The 23,837-nt window shown below is 58.0% G+C and overlaps 1 protein-coding gene across 2 annotated transcripts in view; it reads right to left on the reverse strand.

The window, feature by feature from the left end:
* The window catches only part of SDK1 (sidekick cell adhesion molecule 1), a 576,882-nt gene that overhangs the window by 106,459 nt on the left and 446,586 nt on the right, over nt 1-23,837 (reverse strand). For both annotated transcript variants that reach the window (XM_053926257.2, XM_053926258.2), the window contains 4 exons: nt 19,236-19,372; nt 7,185-7,332; nt 6,127-6,267; nt 2,056-2,237 (listed from right to left, as the gene is read on the reverse strand). In XM_053926257.2, coding sequence (XP_053782232.1) covers nt 2,056-2,237; nt 6,127-6,267; nt 7,185-7,332; nt 19,236-19,372 — 608 coding nt within the window. The remainder of the gene's footprint in view (nt 1-2,055; nt 2,238-6,126; nt 6,268-7,184; nt 7,333-19,235; nt 19,373-23,837) is intronic.

Raw genomic sequence — 23,837 nt, forward strand, 5'->3', positions numbered from 1 at the left:
ACGCCACGGTTGAGTTATTTCTTCTAGTTGCTTCTACCGCTAGTTGAACAACCATTAACAAAAACAGAGCCCAGAACCAGACGCCGCCTCCACACTGAACCTGAACTGCTGAGGCCTCAGGTGACCACGGGTCCAGGTGGGGAAGCTGTGGATGGGACGTTGGCCAGAGAAAAGGCCTGCAGGGCTCCTGGGTGCTCAGGGAGGCACAGCTCACACCCTCGGCGCTTCTCCACTCGAACCCAAAGCACGTGGACTTCCAGAAGCGTTCTGAGAGGAATCTGGAGTGAACTGAAGGTATTTTCTGTTTCGGCTTCGGGACTCACAGTGGAATTTTGACTGGCAGGTGCCCAGTCGGGTGCTGGGGCAGAAGGAGCCTCTCCTCGCACCCTGGGGGGTCCCCCGGCCGGCACTGTGCTGGAGTGGGCTGCTCGATTCCTACTTCGGGGGTCACGTTTTTCTAGAATGCCGGGAGCAGAGCGGTCCCGGAGGTGCTGCCGATCGAGTGCATTTCCTGGGGCTGAGCGGCGCGGCACGTCCGGGCAGGGAGAACGTGCACACTAAGTGGACCCTGCGTGCCCGGTGTCGGTCCAGGCGGAGAACGTGGGAAGAGCCCCGCGGAGACACCAAACGCTGTCACTGTCGCAGTGGTGAAGGGGCTGGAAGGACAGTGGGGTCTGTGACAGGTGAAGTGGCTTCAGGTGACTTGGGGGTCGACAGCACACCGTGCTGAACTGAGGCAGGTTGACGCTGGCCCCTCGGTGCCCGTCTCTGCTGGGGGCAGCTCTGCGCCCCTCTGCCCTGTGCAGAGTGCCACCGCTCCAGCGACAGGGAGAGGTGGCAGTAGTTCAAAACTATAGGGGTTATTAATAGCAATATCTGTCATTTTATGTTTTTCCAAATGTATTGTTCTCTCATTAAATAGACTACATAAAGCAAACACGAGTTGCCCAGGTTTTCAGGTATTTCCATTTTCCAGGGAGTAATTAAGAATTACTTGCAGACGAACGGGTCCTTCCGGCTTGTCTCGCATGTTAAGTGTTTCTGCCTCTCACAGCAAATGCAGGCTGACCGCACCTAATCTATCAGGGAGGCCTGGCATACGGGCTCCGGGACGGCAACAGACAGCCAGTCAATAAGGGATGATAGCAACCGCGTGCAGTATCAAGGAACATTAGGTCTCAGGCAGGATTTGGGGAGGGACGTGGGCAGTCAGAAGCCTTGTCATTTGAAAAAGGTCAAGGCCTGGGAACAATAAAAATGCCTCAGCAAATAAAATCACACCTGCGAGTCAGGAGAGGAAGCGGAGAAGGGTTTCAGGTTCGGTAGGAAAACGCTTCCCTGGGCCCGGCTCTGGGCAGCCAGGCCGTGCGCAGTTGTGTCGGGGGCGGGGTCTATTTGGTGCTAAGATCTCCGCAGCGACATGCAGCGTGTCTGCAGATGCCCAGCTCTTCCTGGGGCTGAGCCTGGGTCCTCCAGAAAACGGGGGGGGGGGGGGGGGTCAGGCACTGCAAAGAGCCCTCAGGTGCCGGGGTTGGGCCTTAGCACGAGGGTGAGATTGAGACCCACTGGTTTTATGACGTGTGCCCAGCTATTTTGGGGGGAGAAATTTTACTGATCGAGTAATTTGTTTGCTTGGGTAACTGAAAAAGAAAACTGTGGAAACACCAAGTGGCAAATCCCATTACTACTCATTGCATCACAACTCTACAAAGAACATTGTAGGCCATCGTTCCCTTTGAGAAACATTCTCAGGACCACACAGGACTCCAAAGATGCAGAACAGACTGTTATTCCGCATAGGGAAAGCCCCCCCCCCCCCACGCGCCCGGGGAAGAGTGAAAGGTGCGTGTGCGGCCGCCTGTCCTTGGTGACCGGAGACACGCAGTCAGCCCGCAGCCCCTCTGACCGGATCGCTGTTGCGTAGGAATAGGCAGCGAGTTTGAATTGAATAGGGGGTCGGATCCTCCACTTTTATCTCCAGCTGCTCCAGCCATGCTTGGCAGAGCCTGCTCCCCAGCAAAGACTCCGCAGGGCGCGGCGGGAAGGCCAGCTTACCTCCTTGTAAGGTGTACTCGGTCACCGCCCGGCTGAAGACGCCCAGGCCGGCGCCGTTGTAGGCGGCCACCTGGATTTCGTACTGGGTCCAGATGATCAGCTCCGTCACCAGGCAGTAGTTGGCCTCGGGGCTGCTGATGTTTCTCTGCTGATGCTCTCCGGGCAGGCCGGCCAGGCGGTACCTGTGTGGGACCACAGAGAAGGGGCTCACGCCGGAAACTGGCTTACCACTGGTCTTCCTCCAGGCAGAGGGGAGGGGGGTACACACTCGTCAGCCCGGAGGGCACCGCCCCGCCTCCAGCTGCCACCAAGGTGCAGTCTGACCTCACCGTGATGGTGAGCTCCGGGCAACACAGCCCTGACCTCTGAACTGTGCTAACGGTTAAGGGAAAATTATGGCTCTTTCCGTGTAACTAGTCTCGAGAGTATAGGGACTTCGCACCAAGAATTGCAGACATGATTCTTGTCGGGTGACTGCTACTGATCAGTTGGAGTGACACTTGGCTCCTGTGTTTGAAATGTGGGGAGAAGCAGAGAAGCCAGCCTGGCTCTGGTTCCACTTAGGATCTAGGTTCGTTTAAGTAGGCTCCTGGGAGCCCCGGGAATGGAGTGAGTGGCTGCCCCAGGTGCTCCCACTCCGGGAATACTGGTCCGATGTTAAGTGTGACGCATCACTCTTCGGGGGCCTGTGAGAGCGTGTGTGGTGTAGGCTCTCTAGTGCCACAAGCAGATGTTTAAAGTTGTGTTTAGTTTAGAAAGTGACCCACAGAACTCGGGACCTTGACACATGCGAATGAGAAATTGCCATCTGTGCTCTGAAGGGACCGTCACAGCAATGGTCTGAGGAGCAAGATCTTCCAGGATCCCACTTGGGGAAGGCAGCCCACACCCTGGGAGAGGCAGGGCCTGGACAGCGGGGCCCTGGCACGTGCCGCCTCCGGGCATCAGGACCCCACCCTGGGAGCACGCCTGCCCGAGGGAGGCCTGGCTGTGTGAGGGGAGTGGAGAGGGGAGGAGACGGAGGGTACAGGACACAAAGCCGTGGTGACAGCAGGAAGCTCTCAGAGTCTGCGGCGGGTTGGGGTCCCCAGGCCCCTCCCTGATGTGGAGCGACTCAGAGGGCTGTGCAGTCCCGGTCAGTCACCTGCGCTGTCCCCACAGCTGGACCAGTGGGTCAGCTAGGCTGCCGCCTTCAGAGCAAAGGAGAAACCCCCGAATTCAGGCCTGGACCGGAGGCATGCTCACTGTGGAGTTCAGACAGCTGTGCCCTGCGATCGTCAGCCCAGTAACGACATGCAGAAAGGACCAGTGTGCAGTAACCCCCAGGCCAGACACTGCCACTGAGCTCCCCCACATACAACACCTGCACTTTTGGGATAAATGGTGTGGAGACCATTAGCTAGTCACTTGGAAAAAGCTAAAAATTGGTCCCACACCCACATCAGACCCAGAGTGCCTGGCGTGTAAATGGCCCAGAGCCACGTCTAACCAGTGCGGCACATCCTGGGCGAGCGGCGGCCTAGGAAGGACCCACTCATCACTACGCAACGTACGGCCGCAGCCGCAGGCCGGGAGGAAGATGTGAGAAGGACGGCAGATTCTGACCTTCTGGGAGCCTCAGTTTCCACCTCCCTAAAATGACACAACAATAACGGCACTTCCCAGGGTTGTTGCAAGAATGAAGTGAAGCAGTGGAGCCAAGGGTCCCCTAAATATTTCCCTTTCGAAAGCACCTCTCCGAGGAGAGTGCTGGGAGACACCCACGTTCCGAGGAACTAAGATCTCCAGGCCTCTCTCCACGTTTGTGCAAATGAACTGCAGCCTCGTGTCTTGGAAACGAGCTACTGCTCCTTCCACGGCAGCAGGCCGGCCTGCCCTGACCGTGGCTCAGGCTGCTTCTGCGGCCGTCACAGGACGTCTGGGAAGGTCACGATTGATATCAGAGGGGCAGGGCATCGTCCTCCGGCTGCCGGGCTGTGTTGCCCAGGAGACCGCCTTGGACAGAACAAGATGATTTTTTCTGCGGAAATAACAGGAGAGTGTTTACCAAGGACACAACCCTTCTGCTCCTCTTAAAGGAACGCCCTGCCCATTGTTATAAATATTTGATGACCGCACGTGCATCCGAACGGCTTCTCCGGCCGGTGCCTCGCCGCGGAGTATTTCCACTCTGCTCTCGCCTAGGCCGCGCTGCAGATCTGACACGGAGTCGCGCGCCTGGAGACGCACTGGCCAACAGAGCTGATTTGCAGGCCAGAGGACGATTCGGAAATGTTACCAAGCAAGTCCATTTCAGCACGGCTCTTCAATTTCCGGAAACTTCGGTGTCTGCAGGCCCTTTGTGGTGCACCATCCTTCCAGGGCCTTCTTGACATAAGCCCGACAAACACAGATGCCCTGTGGTCCAGTGGTCGGCTCCGCAGACACTACCATGGGACACCCTTCGACAGGAGTCACCCCACAAACAGAGCAGTGTGCGCTCCCGGTGGGGCCGCAGGACATCAGAGCAATTCGATTATGAAACCTCACGTCTGGAGCTGGGTTCTGTGGGCTGACCTTTAAGTCCTTACTTGGCAGCTGGAGCCTCAGGAAGCTCTCCGGGTGCTCAAAACCAGATGGAGCAGCCGGGATGGCGAGCACGGGTGTGGGGGCTGGGCCGAGAGGGCCAGGCCCATTGTTTTCATTAGCGGATGAGCACAGAGCAAGAGTGACAGCTGGAGCAAGGAGCGGGCAGGATGCGACGGAGGACCTCAGCCTCTGCAGGGGAGCGTCAGGCAGGAACCGAGCCCATGGTGCCCCTGTCTGCAGAGGCAGACTGTGGTCACTGTACCCTCCTTTGAAATGGGGAAGCGCAGCTGGGGGCACCGGGGGCCTGGGGCTGGCAGCCCTCGGGCACCCCGGGGACAGCTGCCTGTGAGCCACTTCAGGCAGATAACGAGCTGGCTCGTGCTGAGAGGACGGTTCAAATGCTTGAGGAGTTGCCAACAGTAGTGAGCCAGCAGTGACAGGCGAGCGTCCCCAGCACAGATACACACACGTGACCAGGTGAAGGCACCATCGTGTAAATATGTACTGGGGATGAGTTGTCCTCCACGTGCAAGATCATGGAGTTGAAGAAGCAACCCTTTTGTGATTTCTTGCATTCTCCTACTTAAAACCTCTGATAGCCCGTATCTTCAGGTCTTGGCTCGGCAGGGGCCCGGGACAGACACCGGAGGAAGGTGACCAAGGGCACCTGGGTTCTTGCCCCGTAGGCTGGTAAGGGAGTCAAAGGCCATGGCGGATTAACAAATGCACCCACAGCCGTTCCATCTATTAGAAGAGACTTAACGATTACCCTTCAACACCGCTTTCCTTTTCCCTTGTGCCGACAAGCCACGGCAGTGATCGCGTCTGATGCAGTATTTACGTCAGCAGTGGTTCTGGCGAAGGGGATATCTTCCCTCGAGCCCAGCCACACCTGGCCCAGTCCGCTCCCAATCGTAAAGGCCCAGCTGCCCCCGCAAGGCACAGGGAGCCAGCTGGCGCCTCGTGGACCAGGTCTGGCCTGTGGCGGTGTGAGTTCCACCTGCCTTGTATTTCAAAGTATCTTGGTTTCATTTCCAACACTGAAAAACTGTGAGATTGTGTGTAAGAAGCCAGGTTTTTAAATTTCTTTGACCCAGGAGAAACCTGGAAATACCGACCAACATACTTCCATGCTAACAATTTAATCGGTTGTATTATTCTTCACGAGAAATTGTGGTAGCTGATAATGCATGCCCCCGGTAAAAACTTAGGATGAAAGGACTTACAGTGAAGAGCGCACCTTGCCCCCCGACCCATAATACTCCCCTCGGAGCTCTTGCCAAAATGCAGCCACGGATTCTGGTGTTCTGCATGTACACATGTTCTGGCAGGACGTGCAGAAGCCGTCTCGGCCAGGCTGCCTGCGTGCCCGCTCTCTCCAGTCCGGCGCACGCCCACCGCCCCCTGGACTCTCCCGCTGACCACAGGGCCCCTCTGCACACGCGTGTCTGTGCCCCCAGCAGAGCAAGACGGTCTAGAAATGGCCATTCACAGGCGACTTGCCTGAGGATGTACCCACGCAGCACCCCATTGTGCTCTGTCTCCGGGGGTGGCTGCCACTGCACCATGATGGACTGGTTGGTACGCCCACTGGCCACTATATTTTTTGGGGGAGCACTGGGTGGTTCTTCAGGCAACATCAACCTAGAAATAAAAGACAAAGAGGAAAGAGAGGTCAGCGCCAGATGAGAAGGATGCTCATTTACATTCTGTCTTGCTGGATCTTGAGCCCAACTATTTACTAAAATCCAATGATGAATAAAGAGAAACACACAGCTAATCAAACGGAAGGGACAGGCGTGAAATAATTACAGCAAATCAACATAATGGAAAACCCGTTAAGCAAGCAGCAGGCAGGCACAGGAAGGAGGCGACCCTATTCTGTCGGAGCAACCCCGGTGCTCCGCTCTTTAAAGGCATTCCGAGCTTCAGCGAGGTGGCCTGCGGGCCCAGGCCTGAGGCGCCTTCCAAATCGTTTTCCTCGGGTCTTCCCAGCTTCCCATATCACACCCCGTTTTGACAAAAGGCACTCAGCGTTCCCCTTGTTCCACTGTTCTCCAACCCTGCCCACGGGGAGCTCGGGCTGGCCGGGGAGGACACATTGACCTCGGACGAGGACGTTTCCCGCCCAGCACCCCAGGGACGGGGCAGCGGCCAGACGGCTGGGGAGCATGGTACCGCCATGGCAGCCCTGCAGCCATCTGGCTCCCCCGGCCCCTGATGGGTGCTCACTTGTAGGGATGCAGTGCCTGCTCCCGTCTGGCCGGCGGTCGGGGTAGATCAAGGCACTGGACACTGGAAGCGAGTCCCTGCGTTTATGCAGAGGGCTGCGCACTCAGAAACGATGTGTCTAAGGCACTTCGCTGGGAGCAACTGCGGAGCCCCAGCCGGTCCGGCTGCGTGGTCTGCCTGGGTTAGCCTTCCCTGCGCAGGTCCGTGCAGGAGTGGCTAAGGGCTGCAGGTTCATTTCTCGGTCCATTTCCCCCCCTCCCTCTGGGCTCTGGTTTGCTTTCAGGCCACACTGCAGCCTGTCGCCGGGCTGAGGGGCGGGCCTCACGCACCTGCTGGTCTCTGCGCTGTACTGGCCCTTGCCCACTTGGTTCACGGCGCACACCCGGAACTGGTAGGTGCGAGCGGGAGTCAGGTCGCGCACAGCGATGCCTGTCATCTCGGGGCCAACATTTGACAGATGCACTTTCCACGGTGAGTCTGAAACAATGAACAACACACACCAAACCCATGTGAGCACACGTCTGAAGAAAGACATGGGAACGTGCCGTGCATCCCCATGAATCATCTCACATGCCCAGCATGGCATGCAGTGCTGACTGCATTTGACAGAGGTGGAAGCCGAGGCTCAGGGTCCCGTGGCCGGTAACCAGGGAGCCTGGCACTGAGTGCGGGCTTCCCATCACCCCTTGCAGCCATCAACAAGTGAGGGGATTTCTGTGCAAACTGCACAGGGCTGGTTAAGTGGGTCCCCACACTCCTCATCCCCATGCTCGCGATGCACTGAGAGGAGCTTCCTGCCAGCTCGCACGGTCAGCAGACTGTAGACTCACTGCCCAGAGAAGGATGTTGCCCGATGATAAATAAAAACTATATTCATTAACATTTTAATAAAAGAGGAAATGAGCATGATGGAGACAGATGGGGTGTGCGCTTGGCGACCCATCTGCGTGGCGGCCCGTTCCACCACCACGCTCCTGAGTGGTTTTGGCTGGAGACATAATGAGACTCCCAGCCGCGTGGAGCATCTCTCCACCAGCCACCCGCAGGTGTGCCCGAGCCACTCTGCCAGCAGGGGGGTGGCTCTCGCCTGCAAGGCTCTGGAAGGTTCCACCGGCTCCTCTGTGCTCTTGTCATTTTTCGGCAGTGCGTCGGCCTGCGCATTCCTAGAGGCTGCCTGGAATGACTGAGGCCTGGCAAGGACTCCGAGCACCCACCACGAGCTCCCACGCGGAGTGGCTTTGATGCCGGAATGGCATTTTCGAGTTCTCAGGGAAAGGTTCCTGAGGAAATCAAACTGTTTTCTTGTTCTCTGGAAGTGGGGAAAGACTGCCTGCCACCCGCCCGGGAGCAGGCAACACTGAGGCGGTGCCCACCACGGCGGGCAGAGCAGGCTGTGTGCGTGCGGTGCGGCACACACAGAGCCATGGCCTCTGGAGCCGGGAGGACTTGCGGTCTGCACCTGGGGGCCCGGCAACACCCCTGGCCCCAGGGCGCAGCTGCAGGCTGCCCCGCAGGGAAGGGGGACTTGGCCCTGGCCGGCCTCATACTCAGCCACCTGCCGTGGAGTCCGGTCGCTAGCCGGGCTCGACAGAAAGTTGCGCTGCCCTGAAGCACGGTGCCAGTTGGTGCTCCGAAGGCTGAACCTTTCCAATTATTTCGAATAAAGCTGCTTCCGAAAATGGCTTTCTGGGAACGCAGTCCTCACCGCCAGCTGGGCATTTCAGTGTTCTTGGCTCCGGCTCGCCAGTGATGTAGGTGATCTACAGCGGACACCACGGCCTTCCCGACACGCTGCCCCAAAAAGTGCAGTGTGTGCAGGCCCGACTCACTGTGGAAGACCCCGCCAGCCTCGCTTTCCACTCTGGCAGCCTGAGACCTCCCTTCCGGAGAAGAAGAGAGAGCGTCCCCAGCATGGGGGCCGCTGGCGTGGGCGGAGGAACCAGGGCCCCGTGCTCAGGGCCAGCATAAGTGGAGACGCGTTCTCATTCTGAAGACAACAGATACGCAGCAGGAAAATTGGAGACCAGAGCTGGCTGGGGCTCTTCCACGGGCAGTTCAATTCTGTTTGTTTCTTCTGTCAAAACGGAGGACGAATCAGAAACCCCCGAGTCCCACCTCACCCCCCTGAGACAACTGCTCTCAGAAACGCAGAGAATAGCAAGTGTGGGCAAGGACGTGCGCAGGCGGAGCCCTGGCCACGGCGCCCCTCAGTCGCCCTGCACCTGGGCTCCGCAGGTCCTCCGGCTGCACCGTGGGAAGCTCCGCTCCCTTCCTCCTCTCCCACAAGAAGGTAACAGACCTGGCAGGAAGGGAGATTGAACTCAAGCTGACACGCTTGGCCTGATCCATCTCACGGGCGCCCTGATTTGTACACACGTGTGCAGCGGTTTGGGGAGGGCTTGTGCATTCACCAGCTTTGGAACTGCAAGCTTGCTGAGAACCGTTAAAATTTAATGGCAAGTGTGTTCCCGACAATCAATGAGTAAAATTCCTTTAAAAGACTCTTCTCCCAGCCCTCACAAAAGGGACGTGCCGGTGGTTGTCTTAGGGGCTGTGGTGGAGGAGAGTCTTTTGATGAAGAAAACCATCCCATGGAAGTTTTAAGTGCTCTTCCCGCCTCCTCTCCTCTGATCTAGGAGACACAGGGATTCTAGTCTTCCGTGGTCAGGCCAGCAAGCCAGCCTCTGCGCCCATGGGCGTCACAGGTGTCCCCTTAGCTCCGAGTGCCCGGAGCCCATGGGGAGGTGGTTGCTCCTCCTCTCTACCTGCTGGTCCAAATGCTGGGCGCTTTCAGTCTTCACAAATGTCCTGGCAGCTTTTCCGAGAAAGAAGAGCATTACCGCGTTCCCGGTCAAAGGCCCCTGGGGAAGGACATGCCTTGTTTGCAGGTGTGCTTGGCTGCCACAAGCACCGTCGGTATCTGAGCTCCTGACGTCTGTGTGGCAGTGTGCGGTGTGGTGGGCACTCGCAGCTGTGACTTCCGGGGCTCTTCTCAGGGAGGACGAGGGACCCAGACTCGCGGAGTTGAAGTGATGTCCCCCAGGCCTGGCGGCAGCCACGGCAGGACTTGCGGATGGATTGCACATCGCACGAGCAGAGCAGCCCGAGATGCAGCAGGAAGGACCGAGCGGCACCCAGGAAGTACTGACACTCCCACGCACACAATTCAAGGAAGCACACAAAACCGAAAGCTGAACTCACACCGCTTCCAGCCTTCGGGCGGTAAAGACGACGCAGGGACCCATCCAATGACACCACGAGGACACATTCAGCCTGGCCCGGGGCTGGGGACTTTCTACAGGACACATAGCCTGGCTGTGCACCAGCAAGAGTGGGGGGCGGGGAAGTGGGGACTTTTGTCCATCAGGAGACGAAGGAGACCGACAAACCAGCGCTACGAGGGACCTTGTTTGGACCCAGATCCGAACGAACCAACCGTGAAAGCGATGGTCAGAACATCCGGGACATTTAAACACGGACAGAGCATCAGGTGGTATGAAGCGTCACCATTACTTTTGTTGGGTTTCAAGTCGGTGGTTTGAGCTGTTTACTGAGTCACTTAAAGGTGAAATGACAGTATCGAGCACTTCCCTTAAAATGCTCTGGCAGAATAAAGCAGGACGTTGGTGAAACGCACGGTGAAACGTTCACAGGCACTAAGCCGCATTCGTGGGCACTCTGATCCTGGGTGCGCACTCAGCACTTTTGCTAATACAGGGTGTTTAGAAGGGGGCTGTTTTGTTGCAACGCTGCCAGCATCGAGCGTGCCTGTCTCAAAGGCTACATTTGGTAGATGAGAAACACGATGTCGCTTCTCAGAAAAATATGAATGAGAACGAGCGTTCTTTCATTGCCTCCCAGGCGACAGAGCAAGTCAAGTGCAGGAGCCACGAGGCAAACGTTGTTTTCTAAGTCCACTCCCCCGGCTGTTTTGGCTACAAGAGTCGCCACACGCGTCTCCCGAGATGTGAGCACTGGGTGGCGGGAATAACATGGAGCCCAGGAAGAGCCGCCCTCGAGACACACCCCGGTACACCCGAGTCTGCTCACTGTAGGGCCTTCGCCCCTGGAAGGGCCCTGACACATAGGAGGACCCCAGTGAATATCTGCTCGACGGGGGCGCCTGCCGGGTCCTAGAGCTGGTATGACTTCCCAGGCACACGTGGCCTTCAGAGTACCCAGGTGGCAGACATGGCTCCCGTCACCGTCGTAGGAAAGGAGGAGGCGCAGAGGGTGAGCCAGAGACGACAGTCTGTGGAGGAGGCATAGGAGTCTGCGGCGTGGAGTCACCACGCACCAGGCTTTGCCTGAAAAGCTGAAAATGACAGAATTTTGGGCTCCCTGCCCACCTCTTCACCTTGTCTCAGGGCCGGTATCCTTGAGGAAAAGAACCCCAAAACCCTCCACTTTAGCCCAGTCTGGGCCTACGACAGAGCAAGGTAGCAGGGACTGGTCAGGGTCGCTGCCACAACCTGCCCCCGGGGTGGATTTCAAGACGGGAGCAAATGTCACTAATGTGAGGTTCAGGGTGTAAAAGCCCAGAGAAAAACGAGCTAAAACATAAAGCTTCCTAACGACTGCACGGCTACGAGAAATACCAGCGTTAGACACACTCAAAGCCAGCGTCGCGGCACTCCGAGGCTCGAAGAACGGAGCCTGTGCCACCTTGTCAGGCAGACAGCGCGGAGCCCGCCCCTTTCCAGCGCACCGCTGCCCGGGGGCGGGTGGGGAGGAGGTGTGAGGCACTGTGCGGTGGTGGCTGGGAGCGGCTGCAGCCAGGAAGGAGCTGGGAGCCCGACAGCTGCCGGGCTGCAGTTTGAAAGGACCCTGTGCTGCTGGCAGGGACAGCCAGCGTGGGGCTTAGAGACCCTCTGCACGGAGGGAGAGGGACTGTCCCGCCTCCCTCAAGATGCTGGGAGGGGGCTCAGAGGAGCACTAGGCCTTGGAGAATGTCCTCCAGAACTGAGTCTCAGACCAGCAGCTGACATAAGAAGCCCTGCTTAAGAAAGCTGTTGGTACCAGAAAGTTCCACACCGAGGGAAGACAAACTGCCGTAGGACATGCTACCTGAACCTCAAAACCTCATCGCCAGCTCAGCCTGCTCCAGCCAGGACGACCTGCCTGGGCCAGTGCCTCGGTGGGCTCCCCGTGCCCAGGCCCGGGCCCCCAGGCCCAGCATCTTTGGGTGCTCCCTTCCTCCCAAGGCCCTTCCATCACCGATTCAGACAAACCAGCCTTCCTGCACAGGCCCCTACCCCCACCCCGCTCTCTCCTCCCACCTCTGAGCCTCACACCAGTTGGTCTGCTGGGCCAACTGGCTGTCACAGGACTGCCTGATGACTTTGCTTCTCTGTTGTCGGAGACTGGGGCCCGGCGTCCTTCAGTCCCTCTGTGTGTGTGTGCGTGTGTGTGCGTGTGTACAGAAAGACATTTCCTGCTTTTAAAGACGACTTAAAGACCTTCTATGGTGAAAACATACATAAAACCGGACACTAAAATGAAAATCAAAAATGAACAAACCCACGTCGTGAAGGACAGGAAGCAGGAGGGTTGGACTGGGCAGCTGGGGTGGCTGAGGCGCTTCAGTGAGGTGCTCAGCTGAGCCTGGGGTTCCGGGCGGCCCAGGCAGTAGGGCGGCACATTGAGGGAGGAGTTTCCGGAGGGAGTTGCCCGCGAGTCCCTGGAGGGTGCGCTGTCTTGGGGACACCTCAGGGAGCGTGCCCGCCTGTCAGGGAGGCCACGAGAGTGCGGAAGACGCAGGCCTGCTCTTGTGATTTGACAAAGACGAAGTATGGTACTCACTTAACTTATGGAAGACAGTTACTAAGTGAGGGAAAATGAATTGATTCCAAGCTTGAGGCTGGGAACCTGGAGCCCCGACGGAGGCCGGGTCCCGCCGAACATCCATCAGCTCTGACACCTGTGCAGGGGCAGGGCCTCGGGAGTTCACGGCAGAGCAGACAGCCCGCAGGACAGCCGCAAAGGGGACTCTCCTGCCAAACTGCGGGGTACTGCCAAAGGGAATATTTACTTATTTTAGGAATAATTTGCTTAGAAATTAGAAATTTCCTTACGCATATTGAAAAAACCCTACGAACCAGCAATGAGGGGAATGTCTCACACGATGAGAAAGTGCTGTCTCAGACGGCACCTTCATTTGCGTGAAGTTCGGGACCAGGCAGGACGGACCCAGGGAGGCAGAGGCGGAGGAGAGCTGGCCTTCGAAGGAGGAAGGCTGGCTGGAAAGCCACGCCGCGAACTTCCTGAACCGCTGGGGACGTTCTGTATCTGGCTTGGGCAGTGAGCTACACGACGTGTTTATACTTGTCAAAACTCACTCCAGAGCCCTGCGCTTCGTTACAGACAAGTTCTACCTCCACACCCGGCACAGACCAACACCACGTGCAGCAGCAAGAGCCCAGTCGACAGGCCGCTGAGAGCAGGAATGAACAGCAGGAGCGCTACTGCACTGGTGATTTTAAAACTACTCTGACTGGCCCAGAGAGACACAAAGCAAACAGAAAACAACAATGATTATTGGGAGAAGGCACCACGGCCCACCTGGAAACAGGGAGGACCAGCGGAGCAGCCCCCAGAACGATGAGAGGATACAGGAGGTGGCTGGATGGAAAACGAGCCCCTGAACGGCCGCCCTTCCCTGTGCCGGACGGCTAACGCCTGGGCCAAAGGCGACGGGGAAATGAACCCTGGTCACCGAGGCAATGAGACAAAACCTTAGGACACCTTTAACCGAGAAGTGCAGGGCCTCTGGGTGCAGACCTGCAAACCTCGCTGAGCAATCCAGAAAAACAGCTGAAGGGATGGAGAAGCATTTTACTTTCTGGATGACGAGACAGAATTACCAAGAAGTCAGCTCTCATAAAAATTACCACAGGCTTAACATGATTAAAGAGCCAATGAGACTATTTTTGAAACTCGACAAAATAATTCCAATTCTTTTCTGAAAGAACAAACAGGTGACAAGAACAAAACTCTGAAAGATGAGGGGACTAGCTTTTATCAGCTTTTAAAACACATTTTGGAGCTAAAACTAGTAAAATCCTCTAACACTGGCAGAAAACCAGATGATGAATCAATGGATCCGAATAAACTCCAAACAGACTTTTATGTGAGCAGATCCTCTTCGTATGGGAAAAAGCAGACGTCCATAAATGAACGGAATAGTCAGTAAACTACGTTGGGAAAGTCATTTGGAAAAAAGAAAAAGCCGTATGTCAGAATACTTAACACATCTACATTCCAGATGATTTGAAAAGTTAAATGTGTGAAAAGGTAAAGCTTTAACAGCAAGAAGAAAACTTATAAGAACGCGTGTTTTATGCTCGATTGTGTTGAAATACCCAAACACAAAGGCGGTAAAAGAGAGTGTAAAGGAAAATGTCAATAGACTTAAGCACATAAAAACCAAGCACTTTGGTCTGCCAAAAAAGTAATACACAAAAATTAAGGGCGAAAAGCAAGTTGAAAACATACTTGTCACAACTGACAGAAAAACCCCGAGGCCCCGATGGAAAAGCAGGGGAAGGAAGTTGACGGATCGCAGCAGAGGAAGCCAGGCTGCTTGGGAAACTGTTCAGCAGTTCCAGTCACCAAAGCAACGCGGTCGAAACAGCTAAAGACCTGAACCGAAAGCTCAACCATGAATCTTCCAAATGAAAACACAGGAGAATGCCTTTGCAAACTGGGAGTAGGAAAAATTACTGTTTCCTTCTGATGTTTTCATTAGTGGTGGTGTCCTGCCTCGGTTCGGTGCCCCCAGGGCCTGGTTTGCCCATCGAGTGCCAAAGGGACACTGAGACAGCGCCCCCCAGAGGAGGAGAGGCTACAAAGGAGCTGACCTAAGACGGAGGGTGGGGGAGGGGAGAGTTTGCCCAGACACAGGACAGGGTGGCGGCACAGGACACCGGGTGCTCAGGGAACTACGGGCAACGCCTTGCTGCAGAAGTGTGGCAGGTGAAGCAAGGAGAGGCTGGAGACAACCCTGGAGAGGCAGGAGCGGTCAGGTGGTGAATGGCGCTGTGGACCACGCTCGTAAGCCTAGAATCTATTCGTAAGCAGTGGGACCTTCCACATAGGGAGGAATCGGGGCTAGCAGTCTGGTGAGAGGACTGGCTAGCGACGCGGCTGCAGGCCAGGTTGGAAGCACAAGCGCACTCCGGGGAGATTCTGGGGGAGCTGAGGCTCACTGCCCAACTTCACTGTGGCGCCTTCTCCCGGGAGGCCCCGAAGGTTTCAGGCAGCAGGGACGTTCACGCGGTCAGATGTGCACCGAGAGCTCCTGCCGGCGGCGCCATGGAGGGCGGGTGTGAGGAGGCCTAATTGGGGGATCGGTGTGACGGGGCAGCCACCAGGCGGGGACAGGGGTTGCAGGAGTGCAGAGGGCTACGTGTTGTGGCAAGAAATTTACGAGGTAAAACCAACAGAATTACTGATTTATTGGTGGGGGACAGGGAGCGGCCAGGGACTCAAGAATGACTTCCATGTTTCTAACCCGGGAAAGGAGCAACTTGGAGCAGGGATGGTGAGGCCTCTGCTGACTGTTCGAGTTTGATGAGCCCGTGGGACACCCAGCTGTAGATGTCCAGAGGCCATGTGGTCATGGAGTCCGAGGCTCGGGACAGATCCCGGCTGGACTCGCACACGTGGGAACGCAGCAGGGGGTGGAAGGTGGGCACGGCGCCCGGGAGGTGACCAGGGAAGACGGACGGTGAGAAGACCAGGGTCCTGAGCATGAATGAGCATGGGGCCAACAGTTTAGGGGCAGGACTGGAAATGAGGTCTTCAGGTGAGTCAGAGAGAGTGGCCGAAGAGGACAAGGAATGCAGAAAGGAGAGAGACGGAACTCCAGCCCAGGGAACAGAGTCCGCATTTCAGCTCAAGCTCTGGCACCGCTGCATGGAAGCTCTGAGAGGGCCTTTGCGATGGCTGGTCTGACAGGGGGCAGGGGGAGGAAGTGCCTGCCTCTGCTGCTAAAGCTCATCCTTTTGGCCCCTGCAGGAGCCACAGTTTCCAGGAGTGCGGGGTCCTAATCAGCCCGCCGGAGGAGCTGGACGAATGGGCTACTGCGCGGAGCTCTCCAGAATCACCCACGTGCACAGCGCTGAGTGCAGGCCAAATACCATTTCCATTTCAGCGTCCTTGCTGCTAAGCCAGTCTTTCTGACCATAATCAGCTAGCGTGTCCAGCGGCTTCTTTAGGGCTCTGGTTCCTAATAAAAATAAAAATCAGATCGCTGGCCCAGAAGACAGCGCTGGCCTTTCCAGATGCTGGGGCAGGAAGACGCGCAGCCGACTGGCTGCACAGCCTGCCTCAGTGGAGACGCCGACTTGCTGGGAGCAGAAGAAACTGGGGTGGGGGCCGGGAGAGCGCCTCGCCCTGCTCCGGTTCTTCGTGCGGTGACCCTGCTACTGAGTGTAGCCTCGAGTCTGGATCCCTCCGCATCAGGGGCCCTGAAGGGGGCGTGGCTGGAATCTGCGTGGCGCTGGTAGGTGCAGTGGGAGAGCCAGACGCTCAGTAGAGGCCCATGATGTCCTCAGTCACTTCCACAGTGAAATGAAGTGACTGAACACCCGTGGGGCCGTCCAGTGTGTGCCCGGCACTCTGCTGGCTACCACAGGGGCAAAGAGTGTTGACACCTGGACCCTACCTGGCCTGGGGGTTCATGGTCTTGCTGGAGGACAAGTGCACGACCCAGTCCCTATTACACAGTGTGCTCGGCACGCAAAGGGAAACACACACAGTGGCTTAGGGGCCTCCAGGAGGGAAAGTGAGTTCTGCTTGGGCGAGACGGGGTGACGGGTCCAGGAGACCCACGGTGGAAAAGCACTCTTTGGGCCGCCCCCACCAATGTCCCCGCCCATCCTCCTGGCCATCACTTTAGAGCTGAGCATGCCAGGAGCCCTGCACCGCGTGGCCTTGGCTGTGCTTTAGTCGCATGTCACATCCCCTTGAAGGCTCTCACTGACTTGCCCGCCTTCGGCCCCTCTGTCACTGCGCCCCCACAGCACTGGGTCCATACCTTGGCGAGCACCCGTGACCGGGCCGGGCATGTTGACGTGTGACCACCTCTGTGATGTTAATGAGCTGCGACTGACCATCTCATCTGGCGCAGAGCAGACACCCAGGCGGACTCAGCGCTGTGTGTAGGGACAGGCAGACGGAGGGGACAGACCCCCCCTCAGTCAGGCATGGCGTCTGGCGGGCAGGACCACCCATCACACCGCATGTCGTGAAGGCGGTGGTGTGGGATTGTGAAATGGCGCCTTGTCTGTGGGAGCCGGGGCACCGCGCACGTCCTTCTGGGAGAGGCCCACGACCGTAGCTGCAGTTCGAGCAAACTGTGACTCTGACTCAGAGCCCGAGAGGTTCATTCCAGCCCTTTGCCGACTGCTGCTAAGTGCTAGGGACTAGGGACTCAAGGATGGGCAGACACGGTCCCCATCTCAACGGGGCAGGTGCCCACGGCACCCTCAGGAAAGGCTTACCTTCTCACAAAAGACAACGTCCACCCTCCCCTGACCAGAGCCGCTGCATGCAGGCTGCTTTCCATCCGACCTGCCCCTCCCATTGAGAAAAGGGACCGACCGATTGGCTCTCCTCACCAATGACCACGGGAAGGGGAGTGAGGGGCTGGACATCAGGGACCTCGTTCTGAGCCAGTGCCGAGCGTGAGAGTTTAGGACCCCAGGAGGCAGGAGGAGGGGTCTGCCATTGGTTCGAAGGTGGCCAGCTCACATCCAGAGTGGCTCCCTTTAGCCTCCACGCAGACGGGCGGCCCCGTGCACCTCAGCCCGGCCGGCAGCCACAGCGGAGCCTCTGTACAGGTGCAGGAGAGAGGCATGTGCCCCACGGGGTTCTTGCAGGTGCTGAGCGGCGCCCGGACACACGTGGGGTTCTGGCAGGTAGGCGGGCCAGGCTCTGGGGGAGGGACACTGGCGGAGCCCCACTCTTAGGTGCCCCGAAACAGCGATGCCGCAGGGGAAGTGCACCACTGGCCCGGCTTAGCCCCACCTCAGTGGGAGGCTCCCAGGATGGGTATGGAGTAATGGGTGAGATGACCCAGGGAGGGCCGAGCTTGGGTGGTGTGCCCAAGAGCGTGGGCTCTGGGAGGTGCAAGGCAACCGCCGAGGGCGACCGTCCAGCCCTGTGGGCACGCCAGGCAAGGGACGGCGCTGAGACGGCAGTCTGGCCCAGAGCCACCACCATGGGTGCACAGGCCACGGGAAGAGCGGAGTAGCCGGCAGGTGCAGCTGCTCAGGGCCCGGCAGGCTGCTTGTCCCGAGCGCTGGGTCTGTGCGGAGGTTGTGGCCTGTTGCTCCGTGTGAAGGGCTGTGTGCACTGGTGGAAACAGTGGGGCGAGAACAGAAACAGAGGCCTCTGCAGGGGTGCTCGTGACAGCGCAGTGGCCTGGAGAGGTGGAGATGGGGGGGGCCGGCTGTGTCCCAGAGCACGGACTGGTGGGGCCTGGACGCAGTGGATGTGGGTGTGGGGCTGGGGGAGGGGACAGGAGCCGAGGACCCCCACCTCCCAGGCTTCCAGCTTGAGCGGTAGTGCAGACCCACTGAGGGCCGGTGACGGGCTGCATAGCGAGGTGGGAACAGAGTTAGGGTGAAATCCAGGCAAAGACACAGTTAGAAGACACTCAGTTGGAGAGGTCTCCCAGCCAGCCTGACAGAAGTGTCAGGGTTCAGGAGACGAGGCTGGAGGTCTGGGTACAGACGCATACAGAGCAAGGCATTGTCTCAAGGAGCAGATGGCACTGAGGACGCGTGAGAGTTCCTGGGAGGAGACACTGGGGGTGCCGAGGGGAGTGACCAGGTAGACACTGAGGGGCCTGTCGCCCGGCCACCACGGAAGAGGACGGGACAATAGCCAGTGGGGCTGCAGGGAAGCCGAGAAGGGCGGTGTGGCCCCGGCGGCAGGAGAGGAAGGGCCCCGGAGCACGGGGCAGCACGCTGCACCAAGGACACGCGCAGACATGTTCACGCTACTGCTGTGCTCGACGCTCAAATCAGCTCCAAGCGGAGGCATTAGGAGCCCATTTCAGGGCTCGCCCTGGGGGGCAGTGCCGAACCCAGCACCCTGCTCAGGGCAGCCCGCGGGCATGGCCACCCTGTGGGCCCCAGCCCCCAATCCAGGCTCTCATGGGAGGCCCTCGACCCTGCCTCTTGCGCCCATCGGCCCCCACCCTCGCCTGCTCTCTCCTGAAGCCAGAGCTGCGGTTTTCCCCTGCAGCTCCACAAAGCACCACAGCGTTTTACCCGCTGTTTCGGGTCTGGGCCAGAAGTATAGGCTGAGGACGTGAAAGCGCGGAGGGGAACCCGATGACCGTGCCCGGCCAGCCCTGCACGGCTACTCACTGTTCTCAGACAGCTCCACGATGTAGTACAGGACCGGGCTGTTCCCATCAAAGGGGCGGACCCAGGACAGCTGCACCGCGTGGCTGTGGGAGGAGTTCAGGCTGGCCAGGAGGTTCTGCGGGGCGTGCGGCAGTTCACTGGGACACGAAGGGACGAAAAGAACAAAGGAAAACACGTCAGAGTTGATGGTTAGCCCGTGCCTACACCGCGCAGTCCTAGTGTGCAGTGCGGTGAAAACGGAGAATGTAAAATCGGCCCCGGACGCGAACACTGCCTTCACCTCTCACATGCAGCTCTGTCCTCTGGACAGCCTTTGCCTCAGTCCCTGGGCCGGAGCTGAAACGCTAGCGACGCCGTAGCTGAAATCGGGCGGGGAGCACCAGTTCTCGCACCGTGTATTATTTAACTGGGAAAGGTGGGTCGGCGACTGGTTTTGCACCCGGAAGCAGTTCACAGACACGCGGCAGCCTGATGGACAGGGGAGGCCGGGGAGCTGCGACTCAACGTGAGCCTCCGATGCCAGGCATCTGGAGTTTCCGGCTAACATGCGCACGTATGTTCTTCGATGACGTGGGTGCCTTGCCAGTGACAGCGAGAGGTCACCCTGGTGACACCTCCTGCTGGACGCTGGAGGGTCAGGAGAGACACTAAAGGGAAGGTGTGGTGGGGACGCTGACGAACCCCACAGAAGAGTGACAGACGCCTCAGCGAGGCTACGAGGTGGGCACATGGCGAAGGAAGTGGGTTCTGGAGTTGCTAACACGGGGTGCACTGGGGACAGAGCTTCCATTGAGAGCCTGCTCTCCCCTCCAGGGGCCTGCCGCCTTCAATCGGGGGTGGCCCACGTGCCGTGTTTAGCCTCCACCTGTCCTGAGCCTGGGAGCAGGTCCCTGTCTCGTGGTCACGAGCGGTGGCTTCTCTGTGGATGAAAGCTCCCAGGCACGCCCCACCCCCGGGGAATGCAGACGCCCGGCGTGACCCGCCTCGCCCGCTAACGAGTTCCGGTCTCCCTAAGCCATCGATGACTGCTGACCCACAGAGGCCAGCACAGAAGCCATAATTATACTTGATGTTTAAATGTCCTCCTTGCCCTTTGAAATTGATTAAGCTGTTCTGCGCTTGTGGCTACCGAAGAAACACATCTCTCGCTAACCGTGCATGCTGTTTATAAACAAACATTTCGAATGGAGACTGCGACTTCAGATTAGTACGATAAAGAATAAACCAGGGCCTGGAATGTTGGTTTATTTTCTCTTCATCGTGAAATAAGTTTTAAGTTAGAAAAGGCATTGTTAGGTATGTGGGGGAGGGGCCGGAAAAAAAAAAGAAAAAAGAAAAGAAAAGGCGTTGTTATGAAGACCAGGGTGAAGGGTGGGCCACAGCGTGACAGTCAGGAGGGAGGACAGGCCGTGAGACAGCAAGTGGGCCGGCGGTTGCAGGAGCCAGGCGGCTGAGGCCGACACGCACATCGGGGCCCCAGCGAGGATGTGGGGGCACACAGCTGGGTCGGGACAAGGCCACTCTTGTCCTTGAGGCTGGAGGAACCTAACGGGAGGCAGACCGTGAAGGGACAGGTTGCTGTCGGACAGCAGGGTGCTCACCCAGCAGCCCACGAGAAAGCACACACCTGCACACACCTTCCTCGTGGCCTCGGATGGGTTTACTGGAGCCAGTTCTAAACTCTGACAGTGTCTCTTTCCCACCGTGAGGAAAACCGAGGTTCTCAAGCTCAGCTGCTGTCGCACTTCTCTCAGCCTAAAACGAGGGCGCCTAGCAACGCCCCATCCGACCGGCAAGCAGACGCTGTCTTCTCGGGGCTGGACTGCTTTGCAGATGGCGGTCACCGCTGGCTGGGCTCCTGTCCAGCGCCTTGCTTGTCCAGTCTGGACTGTGCCTGTGCGTGGTACCTCTGCCCACCCTTGGAGCCACCGATTCTCACCCAGGACATGAGTCTTGTGGCTCCTGAGGTCCCTCCTTGAGCAGCTCAAAAGCCACCAACAAGAAGGAGGTGGGCTGGCCACAAGCAGCCATGCCGAGCAGCAAAAACGGTAAAAACGGTAACCGAGAGTCGGAGATGGGGGCGGAAGAAAGGATTTTTAAAGAAGATCAGGGAAAAAGGACCGAGCCACTTGAAGGGCAGTGCTGCCTCGGGACAGTTGTGGTAGAGAGCGGGAGGCACTGCCTAGGGTGGCCAAGGACACCGTGGCGGTGACACATCCAGAAACCACGTCCTGCGTCCGCTGCTGCCCGGTGAGTCCCGTCCAGGACGGTGGCTGATGCTGACGGGACTGTCACACGCGTGCCAGGACTCAGAGTCGGAGGAGACTCAGGTCTTCCCCTCGCTCCGGCCTCTGCTCACTCTGCGCGCCCCCCTGTGAGGTCCCGTGCTCCGTCTTGCCTGTTCCCACAGCAGAGGGCTTTTCAATGTGCCTTGGAAACCAGCTATTTCTTTAAGTGATAAGTTTTGGTTATCTGGAAAATTAGGCTTTGTGAGATACTAGACTAACCCATCAATAACTGGTACGTGCGGCTTTAATATATTCTGAATCCATTTCAGAGGATCTTATCTAATAGAAAGAGATTGCATCTTGGCATTGCACCGCCAACTTTGAGAGGAGATGAATGATCAGCGGAGCGACTCAGACAGCGACAGGCAGGCGGGGTGACAAATGACAGAGAGCAGAGGGGACAATGCACATGAAGCCCGGTGCTGAGTCACTGTGTAATTTAAGGAGAAGGTGGTGGGGGTGGGGTGGGGCGGGGGGCGACCCCAGCAACCGGCACACCACAGCCACATCCGAAATCAGCCACAGTGAAGCGGCTGGTGGGACGGAGACAAGCGGCGAGGTCTGAGAGAAGCTCAGACAGGCTCAGGAGACAGCAGCGGGCAGCGCTGTGGCCGCAGGGCACTGACTGCTGGGGCAGAGGAGGCTCGGACAAGCGTTTCTCTCTAAGCGCACTGCCCCCTTAAAGACACACAAGTGAGAACTCGGAGAGACGCGTCTTCCTTGACTTCCCTCCGAGGACAGTGATGACGGGGCCTGATGATGCTCAGGAAATGGTGCGAAACTGTTCACTCCCTGCCGTGGCTCTGTCACCTGCAGCCGCAGTGTGACAGCCGGCCTGCTGCCTGCCAGGCCCTGCCCTCTCGGGGGCCTGAGCTGGGTTTCCTCTGTGCCCGGCTCACAGCAGTGAGTCTCTGGTCTCGGGAGGAGAGATGCAACCCAGGGGCCTCTAGGTGATGGAGCTAGTGGCTCCATAAAGGGTCCGGAGCCCGGCCCCCCAGGGTGCTTGGCACCACCCTGCGGGCTTGGAGACACCCAGACGGGGCCTTCCCGCAAGCCGCCGGCCAGCTCGTAGGAGACGAGGCACACACAGCCGGTGACCAGCGTGTCATTTTGACCTGGGTGTTGTTCACTGACAGGACACGTCGCAGGAGCCTGTGGGGGTGCAGGAGCCTGTCCTCCGGGGCGGGGATGGAGGCAGGCCCTGCTGAATTAGTCCTCCTCTGCGGCACCAGACCCGCAAGCCCGCTCCTGCTGTGTCACAGGGCCACGGGATCCGGTAGGGAACAGGGTGGGGTGAGAGAGAGAAGCTTCCCGGCCCCCGGGGGGCGGGGGAGAAGGGTGCTGGTGAGGAGAGCGGGAGGGCAGGTTTGTGAGACGGTGAGGGATGGTGAGGGCTGTGACCGATTGTGTGTCCGCCTAAGCCAGCTTCCAGGCCAGCACTTCGCGAACGCTGGCTCGTTCAGGCCTCCCAGCAGCGCTTTAAGATGCGGGACAACGTGCCCCTCTACAGATGAGGAAAGCGAGGCTGAGACATGAGGGAACCTGCCCACAGTCATGCAGTCTGTGAGGGGGTGGGGAAGCCCTAGTCCAGCTGGGCCGTGGGCGGCACCTCCTGGTGGCCCCGCTGGCACCACTGTGCTGGGCGTGAGGGGACCCCGACCAGGCTCGCCAGGAGAAGAGGGCGCGAGAGGCCGCACAGGAGTGAGCAGATGAGAGAGCAAGCCCGTGGCCAGCTGCTTTGAAAGCCACTTCGAATGCTCCCAATTTCTACATTTAACGAAGCAGCTTTTAACTTAAGTGGGGAGGAGGCTCTCAGGCTCTTCTGAAGGACACTATTTGGCGGCGAGCACCTCTCAGTCACTTCAGCAACATGAGATTTTTTTCTTTTTTCATTTTTTGCTGTCATCTGAGTAAATCACGGAAGTGCTCCTGAGCTCAGTTTGAAAGTTCTCTGTGCAGCACACGACACCCTGCAATCAGGAGTTACGACCGTTGTCATTACCGCTGTCACTGCCGATGCTGTGGAGTTAGGACCGACGTGGGCCCAAGGGCGGGCGCTCCACGCCAGAACCCGCGACTCCCGCCATTCATCCCGGTTTGGAAGAGCGGCGTGTTCATCACACCGACAACGATTCACCAGGAGCAACGGCCTTCCAAATCAGTGCTGTAACCGGTTGTCCCTAAATTGGTTTGAGTCACAAATCAGCAAATATTTCTCTATTTGGAGATGAGGTGTTTTGCCATTATGGGAAGCCTATTATTTTAGAGACACAGCAACATTTGCTGAAAAATGTATTTTACTTAGAGGAAATCA

This window comes from Desmodus rotundus, chromosome 6 (assembly GCF_022682495.2).
Source record: "Desmodus rotundus isolate HL8 chromosome 6, HLdesRot8A.1, whole genome shotgun sequence".
Taxonomy (NCBI): domain Eukaryota; kingdom Metazoa; phylum Chordata; class Mammalia; order Chiroptera; family Phyllostomidae; genus Desmodus; species Desmodus rotundus.